The sequence below is a fragment of the Mizuhopecten yessoensis genome, unplaced genomic scaffold, assembly GCF_002113885.1.
Source record: "Mizuhopecten yessoensis strain PY_sf001 unplaced genomic scaffold, ASM211388v2 scaffold11021, whole genome shotgun sequence".
Classification (NCBI taxonomy): domain Eukaryota; kingdom Metazoa; phylum Mollusca; class Bivalvia; order Pectinida; family Pectinidae; genus Mizuhopecten; species Mizuhopecten yessoensis.
The window spans coordinates 63,374-78,803 of NW_018408839.1; the positions used below are offsets into that span (position 1 = coordinate 63,374).

Genomic DNA, 15,430 nt, shown 5'->3' on the forward strand with positions numbered 1-15,430 from the left:
GTATTACAATGGCCTTGACCCACCCTCAGTACGACTGTATTACAATGGCCTCGACTCAGCCCCAGTACAACTGTAGTACAATGGCCTTGGCCCACCCTCATAACAACTGTATTACAATGGCCTTGACCCACCCTCAGTACGACTGTATTACAATGGCCTTGACCCGCCCTCAGAACGACTGTATTACAATGGCCATGACCCACCCTCATAACGACTGTATTACAATGGTCTTGACCCACCCTCAGTACGACTGTATTACAATGGCCTTGACCCACCCTCATAACAACTGTATTACAATGGCCTTGACCCACCCTCAGAACGACTGTATTACAATGGCCTTGACCCACCCTCAGTACGACTGTATTACAATGGCCTTGACTCAGCCCCAGTACGACTGTATTACAATGGTCTTGATCCTACCTCAGATGGTCTGTGGTTGTCACTGACGAGATGTATCGTTGTGTGTATGCCAGTGACGAGATATATGGTTGTGTGGCTGTCAGTGACGAGATGTATCGTTGTGTGGTTGTCAGCGACGAGATGTATCGTTGTGTGTATGCCAGTGACGAGATAAATGGTTTTGTGGCTGTCAGTGACTAGATGAATGGTTGTGTGGTTGTCAGTGACGAGATGTATCGTTGTGTGGTTGTGAGTGACGAGATGTATCGTTGTGTGTATGCCAGTGACGAGATAAATGGTTGTGTGGCTGTCAGTGCCTAGATGAATGGTTGTGTGGTTGTCACTGACGAGATGTATCGTTGTGTGGTTTTCAGTGACGAGAGAAATAGTGTTGTCGTCGTCAGATTTAAAATTAATATTTAGCTTTGTAAAAGTATCAATCCTCACGAATAAAAACTCTTCAGAAATACTGATAGTATCTAACGAACCCGAGTTATAAGAGGATTGTAACCAGTTCGAACGTGAACATGAGTGAAACATGTGATACAGTCCAAGCTTCCAATTGGAAACTCCGTGACAAAACGTAGTGTACACGTGCCATATAGCGACAAAACCGGACGTACAGGTAATTAATATGATTCATTAAAATAGAATGGACACGTACGGCTTAATTGCCATGGTTACCGTAAACGTACTGCTAGATTGATCTAAATGCTCGCGGCATAATCACGCCTCCAGATTGCACTGCACTGTCCCTTGCCTCACAGTAATTCATTAAATGTCTGTGTATGAGATTTGTGATGAAGTAAATGGTGTTTCGTGTGGTGTTTGATGTGGTTAATGGCTGTGTATGAGGCTGGGGGGTAGCTTGTGGGGAAAGACACCCTGACAAAGCGTCCGGACAGAATCGATCCTCACGTGTAACGACGTACATCTCGCGCGCTGATATATGTATACTATTGTAATGTTGATTACGGGAAGCGTACCATATGTATAGTCGCGTCAGCGTGGTGGTCGCTTTCACATATTGATAACGAATGATGGTCAGATCGATGTAGTATAGTGCCCTCCGATTGTTCACAGGGTTCAATAGACACGAGACGTGATCAGTAGGCAGATTCTGTCGGGTTCTTGCGCCATGATTTATGAGATATATTGAATATTATTTCATAAACAGCAATGAGGGCTTATTATTGTGGAAGTCGAATCACGTGACTACAAAGGCGTAGAATATGCGTATTTTTGAAAAGCAATAATCTATTCTCATATAAGTAGTCATAGTCTAGACGACTATGTCTAGATCCTCTACAGTTATTCAATATACGTGTATATACCAAAGGCCAGAAATTATCAAACAAAGTTTCATAACTATAACCGGAAACAGCGAGTATCGGTTAACAGCGAAATGTCAAAATGGATGGAGGTATCCCCCAGGGAAGCGTTTTAGGTCCGACTCTCTTTGTAATTTATATTAATGACCTTCCGGAATCTATTAAAGCAACAACGTACTTGTTCGCAGATGATACTAAATCTACAATCATAACAATAATATAAATATACAGGATGATCTAGATCAACTCCAAAAATGGTTAGATCAATGGCTTTTAAAATTCCATCCGGCCAAATGCAAAGTTTTGCAAATAGGAAAGAAGGCAAATAACAGGGCTCTACATTTATATAAAGACACATTAAACGTAAGAGTCGAGATCACACTAGAGAACATAACAAACGAAAAGGATCTTGAAATTATAATTGACAACAACCTTAATTTCAACTAACATATTCATGATGAGGTCAACAAAACAAATAGAATAATGGGAACCATCCGAAGAACTTATACATATTTAGATGATACATCATTCTGTCTTTATCTGGAATATGGGGCCTGCGTATGGAATCCATATTTACAAACATATATAAATGAAAAAGAAAATTTACAGAGAAGAGCAACGAAGCAAATACCGGGAATGAAATATCAAAGCTATAAAAACAGACTGAGGATTCTGAAATTACCTACACTGAAGTGATAATCAGGTAAAGGATGTATGTTTGAACCTATGTTTGGAGAAGGGGATATTATAAAATATTCTAGAGGGTTTGATTAACCAAACTGACTGGAAGTTAAAATCAGTTTGAATTCTTAACCGAAATAGTGGATGTCCATATTCTCCTATCCTTCACTGGTGTTTCTCCCGTTTTAGCCGGGAAAGATCAGCTTGTCACTCCCTAGGGGGAGACAGTCTCGTGCCGTTTAGCACGTGATCAATTAATATTGTAACGTCATTAAAATGTGTCACAGCTAATTGTGACGTCATCAAGTTCAAGTTTTTATTTACCAAATGCAATACAGCATATAGGTTATACAGTTACATCACACATGGTTCATAATAAAGTACAATATACAAGATGGTGGAGGATAATTCATGTTTCACATTTAACATATAGAATTTTACTGACCCACAAGGGCTTTTCTTTTGCCAGTTGCATGCAATAAATATTTACCAAGTTTACTTAAAGTTTTGACATTTTTACATGAAATTAATTCAATCAATTTATAGACACTAGGATGTCGATAATAATATTGTGTTAAATATGTATTTCTTAACTCAGAATAAGCTGGACAAAGTAGTATAAAATGCATCTCATCTGCTACATTATTTTTGTTACAGACATTACATATTCTTTGGCCTCTTGGCACGGCATTGTTACGTCCTGACTCAATATTAAGACAGTGTGCTTGCATGCGATATTTACTCAATGATTGTTTGATACTAGAAGTTAAGGGCTTTGTTAAGTAAAATTAAATTTGAACAAGATGTTTATAAAAGTCACATTTTGAAGATATATCAAATGCACTACGTAATTCTTGAATGAATATATCATGCAAGCGTTGAGAATACAATTCCAAAAACTGACTTTCATTTTGTACATTTTGAGCAATCCATATATGGTTAAAACAAATTCTACATAAATCATTTTTAACTTGATAAATCCAGTTTAATTTACGATTTGGCTTTCTGATATGTAACTCAAATAAAGCATTATACATGTAACATGATTTTAAAACACAATTGTTAGTTTTTATCAATTTTAACCAATATTTTATGATTGTAATTTTACGCTGTACATGTAATGAATATTTGCCCGTTTCAAAATACACCAAACTATCAACGGTTTTCTTTACATTCAATACTTCTTGTAGAAAAAGAAGGTGAACATTTCTAATTTTTGGTGCTGGATAATGACCCATGCACACCTCACAACCATAATTAAGTATACATGTTACATAAGTGTCAAATAGTGATATCTTAGTTTCAGTATTTAGCATATAGTCCTTTATTCTATTCTTGAAAAGATAATAAGCTTTCCTTCCTTGAGATGCTAAAGTATTCTGAGCCATTGTAAACCTTCCGTTATAATTAAAGACTAATTCTAAATAACAAAACTGATCTACGACCTCTATGGTCCTTTCATTAAATTTCCAACTTTCATTAGGTAATATTCGTTTGCTTTTCTAAAAATAACTATTTTGGTTTTTTCACTGTTAACCGTTAAGCTCCATTTTTCAATATAATCTTGCAAACAATCTTACATATTTTGAAGATCATTAATATCTTCTGAAAATAAAACTGTGTCATCAGCATACATTATAAGAAATCGATTTAATAGTTGTAATTGATAACTCTGGCAATTAGAATTAATAAGAACGCTTTCCATATCATTAACAAATAAAGAAAACAGCATGGTCGATAAAGCCTCCCCTTGTAAAAGTCCTACATGTATATCGAACATAGCAGAAAATTTCCCGCTTAATTTTACATTTTCATAAATTGACTTAATTACATTCAGCAATCTTACCCCTAATTCCACTTCTCTATATTTTAAGCCAAAGTTTGTCACGAGCAACACAATCAAAAGCTTTACTATAATCAACAAATGCACAATAAACCCTTTTATTTTGTTGTAAAGTATTTATAATTAAACTATGTAATGCAAATTTTGCATCACGTGTACCAAGACCAGGCTTAAACCCAAGTTGGGTTTCTGTAACCACACACTCCGATTCGCTCCATTTTAGCAATCTTTTAATTAATAGATTAGTAAATAATTTAGCTACATGACTAATAAGGGTAATTCCCATCAAACGTGAATGAAGATTTGTTTGTTTGTTTGTTTGTGTTTAACGGCCCATCGACGGCTAAGGTAATTTAGTGCCATAGTGATTTATATATTTATTTATTTATTTTAATTTTAAACAAACATTGAGAGTAGTGAAGATAAAAAAGGATACAAATGTTCATTTTTAAAAGCATTCGCATTGTATGTGTAGATAATTGAAATAAAAAGGAGGTTAAAAATAAGAACACAGATATATAAATAACGCCAAAGAGGGTAAGTTGGGTTAAAAGACATCAGAGTCTATAGAATAGACCGATGTCTTTCAAATAGTTCAATAATGCCTTAGAGTCCACGGAACTGAAAAGAGTTTTCATATCCGGGACTCTAAAGTTGTTACACGAATGTGTTTAAAATCGAAACATTCTATTAAAAATATTCCACTGTAAATGGAGTATCACATGCATGGCATGAAGGTGGATCTTCTCGTTTTAAAAGGTACGAATGAATAGGATATGTGTGCCCAGTACGGAGCTGAGAGAGAGGCAACTTCCTGTCTACGATCTTTCCGATTGGGAACAGATGAGATGTTTTAAGTTTCGGCTGTACTTTAAAAAGTTTGTTGCTGGTCTCGAGAGACCAGCGTTGCTGCCATTCATTTTGAATGGCTGTATGAATAATAGGTTTAAAATTTGTATATGGTAGTTTGATATTTGTTTGGTCGAGATTTAACGTATTTTTTGGTTCCCTGTCAATACAATAAATTCGTTGTCTTTAATTCCGACATGGTGCGGAATCCATAGTAAAGTTGTTTTATTTTTTTAAGATACGAGATATTCGAAAAGCAAGGTTTTGTACCAGTGTGTTTTTAGGATCTCGTTACTGTAAACTTTGTAGGACAGATAGAGAGTCTGAACAAATGATTGCCTTTTTAATGTGGTGTTCATCGATATGGTCGAGGGCCAAACCAATGGCGCATGCTTCGGCAGAAAAGATGGAGTGCAAGAATTAGCAGTACAACAGGCTGCATATGATGAATACATTCATACCCCACATGTGTTTTTGTTTACAAACATGGCAGACTACTGTCGGTGGAGTTGTGACTGAAATAATATGATCGGAGAAAAATAATCATCCCATACCTTGAGGGTGTGACAGAAATCTTCAATCCTCCGGGCGATTTCTTTGCTTTGGTTGTCCTACCCTCGGCAGAGCCTCGGGTTAGACAAGCAAAAACAATCACCCTTCGGGAAGAAGATTTATCTGTCACACCCGCAAGGTAGGGGAAGATTCTATTACTTAACGTGTCTACAAGTAAACAGTTGACGTCATATGACCTTAGTGACTTCAGGTAAATAATTGACGTCTTATGACGATGTTGTCTTCATGTGAACAGTTGGCGTCAAATAACGATTGTGTCTACAAGTGAATAGTTCACGTCATGAGACGATGGTGTCTACAGGGTAAATAGTTGACGTCATATGGCGAAAGATTCTACAGGTAAAAAGTTGACGTCATATGACGACAGCGGGGTAAAGATTAATAGAATCTTCCCCTACCTAGAGGGCTCTATGATTATTTTTCTTCCAACCTAATTTTTCAGTCACAACTTTACCGAGAGTAATCTGTTTGTAAACAAAACCACATGTGGGGTATGCATATCGTCATTCACTTTTGATGACGTCACAATTACCGGTGACACATTTTAATGACGTCACAATTGAACACGTGCTAATCGGCACGAGGCTATCTCCCCCTAGGGGGTGACAAGCTGATCTTTCCCGGCTAAAACGGGAGACACACCTGTGAAGGCACTCGGAATTTCTCGGCCGATTCGGTCATCTACGTTGGAAGGAACTGTAATCGGGGCGAGGTGTTCCGAATGCTGTGAATGGTGGGAGCAATTCGTATCTCTCTGGTTCACAGGGATGCCAAACGTATGACAATCTATCGGCACACATAATTTACGCGCCGGTAATGGAGATATGGCGCAGCGTCCGTCTTCCGTCTGTCATCCATCAACTTTCCTTTAAAACCACTTCTACTTAAGAACCATTGAGTACGTGAAGCGTCAATATGTTGGCTAGAATTGTCTAATAATAGAAAAGGTCTAACAATGTTAGCTAGCTTGCAGGAAATATTTAAAACGTCAAAGAGTTAAAATATTTGAATTACTTCTTCAGAATAACGAAGTGGTGCTTATAACCTAGCGTTTGTTAACATGAATTTACTTGAACAACTTGTGAAATATTTTTAAATCTATAATATTTTTAAAGAACGATTATGCATGTACATGTTTCTATAATAAAATATGCATGATAATTTGTTGGAATAAAGTGTTATAGCTGTTTACTAAACATGTTTCAAAATCTTTCAATAGCTTTCAAAGATTCGTGTTACTAGATTAATTATATCTATCCTGTTACGTGCTTGTGTGAAAGGTGATCAAGTTTGTCTGAATAAATGGCCTTGACCCACTTTGGTCAGAGTGATTGATTGTGTGGAAACAAGTTTTCATGATTTGAAAAATAGGGTAGTAATATATATACCTCGTACTTCTTTGTTCAAATAAATGATCTTGACCAATGTTGAAAGGTCCATAAGTAAGATAGGTTAAACACATCTGTCAGCTGTAGAGTATTGCAGTTATTGCAGTTGAGCTTATAGGGTTAGCTTTTTGCTATCAAGTTAATTAGAACATTTTACCTTGACCTACTTTAAAGGTCTCCGATGTGAAATGTGTTTGGGAACAGCATTGAATGACATACGTTTGCGCGGAGATACAGGAGGTATAAACCCTCCTACGTGCCCTGCATCTACAAATTGTGGTTAAATGGTATGCAAGGTATACGTGTTATACATTATCGTAAACTGTACGACTGTTTCCGGGGGAAATGCTGCCTTCTCGAAATGTCAACCGTATGTGACATTTCATTTGCAGTTTAAAATACACTGACAAGTTTTTGTTTCATCGATTGATACGTACTAGAAGGAAAAGACATTTCGAGAAAACTCCGAGTCAAATTAACACAGTGCAACTTTTGAATGGATGACGAAACCTCATGTTATGAAATCGGTCGGCTTGAGCGCTTCAATAGGTAGTTATTCAATTGGTTTGAATTCAAAGACAATGACCATATTACGTGTCTGTCCACATACACAGCCAATAGACATTAAATAACGATGTCGTATTGGATCTTAGTCACCGCCTCGTTTCACGTGCTGGCTGCTGGCGGTCGGGGAAATAACGGTGTGGCCGTCCCCCGGGGCCCGGGCCGTAGGTAGTGGTGACGAATGCCCCTCATTATATCGACTATTGATTTCAGGGCCGACAGCAGATCTATCTAGCCGCCAGCATGCCGGGGCGACGCTCCATCGACAGTTCCAGGATCCTCCTCAAGACGGCAGTGCGATCGATAGAGAGACAGCCACACGACTTTATCCAACTATAAACATATGCTATTTTATCGTAACCGTATGACAAAGCAGTGTTTTGGAGCCCACTCATTCCAAAAATGATCAAGAAGGGATCGACTCTAACAACGAGCGTACTGACCTTTAGCACAACGAGTGTACTGACCTTTAGCGAGTGACATTTGGATGTGAGACAGCGGATAGAAGTGCCAGTTGATGCACCTCCAGAGGTGTGTGTAACATATACCATGTGCGGGAAGTCCACCGCTAGCGCCTGACCCCCTAACCCTCGTTATTGAGTAGGTATGTCTCGGCTGACAGATATGGACACTATTAGCCCCTTTGACCGAATGTCACCAAAGAAAAAATCTCACGGCTCCGCTATTGATATACATGTGGAATATGACCGGAAGGATTCCGCCACATCAGGAACTACATCCGCTTCCTCTCCAAGAATGAGTCCATGTTCCGTGGAATCAGGGTCACCCTATCTTCTCAGGAAAGTAAGGTATGTTCATCATTAAAAAGGTATGGTATCTCTTATATATACGATGTATAAATAGTCTACGGCGACATACATGCATAGGACACCAACCTTTATCGAATACATGTTTTTCATTGGTTGCACAAATACCTGGCCTGTCGGGGACAGATACGTAAATGTGGGCTATAGAACAGGAATACCTGTATGTGGTCTGGAAGGGATAGATACCTAACAATGCCATGTAAGGACAAAAACCTGTATGTGGCATAGAGGGGACATATACCAATAGGTGGCCTGATGTGGACATTAACATATCACAAACATATGACAACAGAGAACAGACATATGACAACAGAGAACAGACATATCACAACAGAGAACAGACATATCACAACAGAGAACAGACATATCACAACAGAGAACAGATATATCACAACAGAGAACAGACACATGACAAAGAGAACAGACATATCACAACAGAGAACAGACATATCACAACAGAGAACAGATATATCACAACCGAGAACAGACATATCACAACAGAGAACAGACATATCGCAACAGAGAACAGACATATCACAACAGAGAACAAACATATCACAACAGAGAACAGACATATCACAACAGAGGACAGACACATCACAACAGAGAACAGACATATCACAACAGAGAAAAGACAAATCACAACAGAGAGCAGACATATCACAACAGAGAACAGACATATCACAGCAGAGAACAGACATATCACAACAGAGAACAGACGTATCACAACAGAGAACAGACATATCACAACAGAAAACAGATATATCACAACAGAGAACAGACAAATCACAACAGAGAACTGATATATCACAATAGAGAACAGATATATCACAAAAGCGAACTGACATATCACAACAGAGAACAGACATATCACAATAGAGAACAGATATATCACAACCGAGAACAGACATATCACAACAGAGAACAGACATATCCCAACAGAGAACAGACATATCACAACAGAGAACAAACATATCACAACAGAGAACAGATATATCACAACAGGGAACAGACATATCACAACAGAGAACAGACATATCGCAACAGAGAACAGATATATCACAACAGAGAACAGAGATATCACAACAGAGAACAGACACATCACAACAGAGAACAGACATATCACAACAGAGACCAGACATATCACAACAGAGAACAGACATATCACAGCAGAGAACAGACATATCACAACAGAGAACAGACAAATGACAAAGAGAACAGACATATCACAACAGAGAAAAGACAAATCACAACAGAGAGCAGACATATCACAACAGAGAACAGACATATCACACCAGAGAACAGACAAATGACAAAGAGAACAGACATATCACATCAGAGAACTGACATATCACAACAGAGAACAGACATATATATCACAACAGAGAACAGACATATCACAACAGGGAACAGATATATCACAACAGAGAACAGATATATCACAACAGGGAACAGACATATCACAACAGAGAACAGACATATGACAACAGAGAACAGACATATCCCAACAGAGAACAGACATATCACAACAGAGAACAGACATATAACAACAGAGAACAGACACATGACAAAGAGAACAGACACATCACAACAGAGAACAGACATATCACAACAGAGGACAGACATATCACAACAGAAAACAGACATATCACAACAGAGAACAGACATATCGCAACAGAGAACAGACATATCACAACAGAGAACAGACTTATCACAACAGAGAACAGACATATCACAACAGAGAACGGATATATCACAACAGAGAACAGACACATGACAAAGAGAACAGACACATCACAACAGAGAACAGACATATCACAACAGAGGACAGACACATCACAACAGAGAACAGACATATCACAACAGAGGACAGACATATCACAACAGAAAACAGACATATCACAACAGAGAACAGATATATCATAACAGAGAACAGACATATCACAACAGAGAACAGACATAACACAACAGAGAACAGATATATCACAACAGAGAAGAGACATATCACAACAGAGAACAGACATATCACAACAGAGAACAGATCTATCACAACAGAGAACAGACATATCACAACAGAGAAAAGACATATCACAACAGAGAACAGACATATCACAACAGAGAACTGACATATCACAACAGAGAACTGACATATCACAACAGAGAACAGACATATGACAACAGAGAACAGACATATCCCAACAGAGAACAGATATATCACAACAGAGAACAGACACATGAAAAAGAGAACAGACATATCACAACAGAGAACAGACATATCACAACAGAAAACAGACATATCACAACAGAGAACAGACATATCACTACAGAGAACAGATATATCACAACAGAGAACAGAAATATCACAACAGAGAACAGACATATCACAACAGAGAACAGACATATAACAACAGAGAACAGACACATGACAAAGAGAACAGACATATCACAACAGAGAACAGATATATCACAACAGAGAACAGACATATCACAACAGAAAACAGACATATCACAACAGAGAACAGACATATCACAACAGAGAACAAACATATCACAACAGAGAACAGACATATCACAACAGAGAACAGATATATCACAACAGAGAACAGAAATATCACAACAGAGAACTGACATATCACAATAGAGAACAGATATATCACAACAGAGAACAGACATATCACAATAGAGAACAGATATATAACAACAGAGAACAGACACATGACAAAGAGAACAGACATATCACAACAGAGAACAGACATATCACAACAGAGTGTTTTACCCTGACAGTATCAAACTAAGACATTTACAATGTTTGACCAGTACAGTATCACACTAAGACATTTATAGTATTTGACCAATACAATATCACACTAGGATATTTATAGTGTTTAACCAGTACAGTATCACACTAGGACATTTATAGTGTTTGACCAGTACAGTATCATACTAAGATATTTAGAGTGTTTGACCAGTCCAGTATCACACTAAGACATTTAGAGTGTTTGACCGGTACAGTATCACACTAAGATATTTAGAGTGTTTGACCAGTACAGTATCACACTTAGACATTTATAGTGTTTGACCAGTACAGTATCACACTAAGATATTTAGACTATTTACACTAAGACATTTATAGTATTTGACCAGTACTGTATCACACTAAGACATTTAGAGTGTTTGTCCAGTACAGTATAACACTAAGACATGTATAATGTTTGACCAGTACAGTATAACACTACGACATTTATAGTGTTTGACAAGTACTGTATCACACTAAGTCATGTATAGTGTTTGACCAGTCCAGTATCACACTAAGACATTTAGATTGTTTGACCAGTACATTATCACACTACGACATTTAGAATGTTTGACCAGTACAGTATTACACTACGACATTTATAGTGTTTGACAAGTACTGTATCACACTAAGTCATGTATAGTGTTTGACCAGTCCAGTATCACACTAAGACATTTAGATTGTTTGACCAGTACAGTATCAGGCTAAGACATTTATACTGTTTGACCAATACAGTATCACACTCAGACATTTAGAGTGTTTGTCCAGTACAGTATCACACTAAGACATTTATAGCGTTTGACCAGTACAGTATCACACTAAGATATTTGGCGTGTTTGACAAGTACAGTATCACACTAAGATATTTAGACTATTTGACCAGTACAGTATCACACTAAGACATTTAGAGGGTTTGACCGGTACAGTATCACACTAAGATATTTAGAGTGTTTGACCAGTCCAGTTTCACACTAAGACATTTAGAGTGTTAGTCCAGTACTGTATCACACTAAGACATTTATAGTGTTTGACCAATACTGTATCACACTAAGACATTTAGAGTGTTTGACCGGTACAGTATCACACTAAGATATTTAGAGTGTTTGACCAGTCCAGTTTCACACTAAGACATTTAGAGTGTTTGACCAATACAATATTACACTAAGACATTAAGAGTGTTTGTCCAGTACAGTATAACACTAAGACATTTATAATGTTTGACCAGTACAGTATCACACTACGACATTTATAGTGTTTGACAAGTACTGTATCACACTAAGTCATGTATAGTGTTTGACCAGTACAGTATCACACTAAGACATTTATAATGTTTGACCAGTACAGTATCACACTACGACATTTATAGTGTTTGAGAAGTACTGTATCACACTAAGTCATGTATAGTGTTTGACCAATACAGTATCACACTAAGACATTTATAGTATTTGACAAATACAGTATCACGCTAAGAAATTTAGAGTGTTTGACCAGTACAGTATCACACTAAGACGTTTAGAGTGTTTTTCCCTGACAGTATCAATCTAAAACATTTAGAATATTTGACCAGTACAGTATCACACTAACACATTTAGAGTGTTTGACCAATACAGTATCACACTAAGACATTTATAGTGTTTGACCAATACAGTATCACACTAAGACATTTATAGTATTTGACAAATACAGTATCACGCTAAGAAATTTAGAGTGTTTGACCAGTACAGTATCACACTAAGACATTTAGAGTGTTTGACCAGTACAGTATCACACTAAGACATTGATAGTAATTGTCCAGTACAGTATCACGCTTAGACATTTATAGTGTTTGACAAGTACAGTATCACACTAAGACATTTATAGTGTTTGACTAGTACGGTATCACACGAAGACATTATAGTGCTTGATCAGTAATGTATCACACAAAGATATTTACAGTGTTTGACCAATACAGTATCACACTAAGACATTTATAGTGTTTGACCAGTACTGTATCACACTAGGACATTTATAGTGTTTGACCAGTACAGTATCACACTAAGATATTTAGAGTGTTTGACCAGTACAGTATCACACTAAGATATTAAGAGTGTTTGACCAGTACATTATCACACTAAGACATTTATAGTGTTTGACCAGTACAGTATCACACTAAGACATTTATAGTGTTTGACAAGTTCTGTATCACACTAAGACATTGATAATATTTTACCAGTACTGTATCAAACTAAGACATTTAGAATGTTTGACCAGTGCAGTATGACACTACGACATTTAGAATGTTTGACCAGTACAGTATCACACTAAGACATTTAGAATGTTTGACCAGTACAGTATCACCCTAAGACATTTAGACTAGTTGACCAGTACACTATCACACTAAAACATTGTTAGTGTTTGACCAGTACAGTATCACACTAAGATATTTAGAGTGTTTGACCAGTACAGTATCACACTAAGATATTTAGACTATTTGACCAGTACAGTATCACACTAAGACATTTATAGCGTTTGACCAGTACAGTATCACACTAAGACATTTATAGTGTTTGACCAGTACAGTATCACACTAAGATATTTAGACTATTTGACCAGTACAGTATCACACTTAGACATTTAGAGTGTTTGACCAGTACAGTATCACACTAAGACATTTGGAATGTCACTAAGTCATGGTTTGGTCTGTCTACGTTACAATAGACTAATATATATAATTAAAGATATGTCTGCATCAGATTTCTTTCTGATTTTATAATACCGACGACATATAGATTCCACTAAAACATAAGTCAGAAAGGTCTCTTCACCGTAGTCTTGATCTCTCACAAGACATCGAAATTACCTCTGTAGGTCTCGTATTGGTCAGTCACGCGCCATTAGATAGTGACGTTTGATTGTGGTTGGCATTGATGTGCCATATTTGATAGTGAGTTTCCAACAGTCACTCACTTTGATGAGGGTAGGTTCATTGCACACGTACATATCTGCATTAGAATCTGGACGAAGGATAATTGCCACAAACAAGATATAATAAGTTGGGTTAGGACGGCGCATTAGATAGATCTCCCAGACGGCATTGATGTGACAGGCAGGATTGCCTGCTAATACTACCAGCCATACTTATTAACGCGTTATCGATTGACCTGCGGTAGGACAGTGACGCTAGTAAAAAGTATACCTAACGCAAGTGTAATACAATGTAGTACCTAACGCAAGTGTAATACAATGTAGTACCTAACGCAAGTGTAATACAATGTAGTACCTAACGCAAGTGTAATACAATGTAGTACCTAACGCAAGTGTAATACAATGTAATTGCAGATATATATAATTGTAAGGGGTTTAGCGGCCAAAGTTACGGTCATGTCTCGATAGACACCACGGAAAACAAAACAGTAGAAAGTTAGAAAAGAAAATACATAAACGCTAAGTTCGTTTTGAACACAAGTAGTAATTGAAAACTTATTTTGCGAGCTTTCGATACATGTGTTTCCTTTGTCAATCAAAGAGCGCAAATGTGTTCGGACAGGTGGATCGACTCCAAAACAAAACGTCTAGTTGTTATTCTGACATATGACTTTACTGACTCGGCATTGTGTCTTTTTTGTTGTTGTTTTCAGTTATTGAGAGTCGAGAAATCGGTCATTTGCACTCAGATGTTTTTGAAAGTTCGCAAAACTAATTTTCAATGACTATTTGAGTTTATATCAAACTGTTAAATCTTATTCCGATAAAAGATAAAGATCTAAAATTTTGCAATGGATACAGCAGGTCAATTTTAGTTTGCTCGACGTTAGGTGTTTGCTGATCTGTGTGTAAGACGTTTGCCGATCTGTATGAAAGACGTTTGCCGATCTGTGTGTAAGACGTTTGTCGATCTGTGTGTAAGAAGTTTGCCGATTTGTGTGTAAGACGTTTGCCGATCTGTATGAAAGACGTTAGCCAATCTGTGTGTAAGACGTTTGCCGATCTGTGTGTAAGAAGTTTGCCGATTTGTGTGTAAGACGTTTGCCGATCTGTATGAAAGAAGTTAGCCAATCTGTGTGTAAGACGTTTGCCGATCTGTGTGTAAGACGTTTGCCGATTTGTGTGTAAGACGTTTGCCGATCTGTATGAAAGACGTTTGCCGATTTGTTTGTAAGACGTTTGCCGATTTTTGTGTAAGGTGTTTGCCGATCTGTATGA

General features: G+C 37.4%; 2 protein-coding genes across 2 annotated transcripts in view; one reads left to right on the forward strand and one right to left on the reverse strand.

Annotated features, from left to right (window-relative positions):
- The window catches only part of LOC110464684 (spermatogenesis-associated protein 20-like), a 106,363-nt gene that overhangs the window by 56,508 nt on the left and 34,425 nt on the right, over positions 1-15,430 (reverse strand). The gene's annotated exons all lie outside the window — the stretch shown is intronic.
- LOC110464686 (caspase-3-like) overlaps positions 7,678-15,430 on the forward strand; it is a 42,712-nt gene continuing 34,959 nt past the window's right edge. The window contains exon 1 of the mRNA XM_021520029.1: positions 7,678-8,437. Within this exon, the coding sequence (XP_021375704.1) occupies positions 8,235-8,437 (203 nt within the window). The 5' untranslated portion in view covers positions 7,678-8,234. The remainder of the gene's footprint in view (positions 8,438-15,430) is intronic.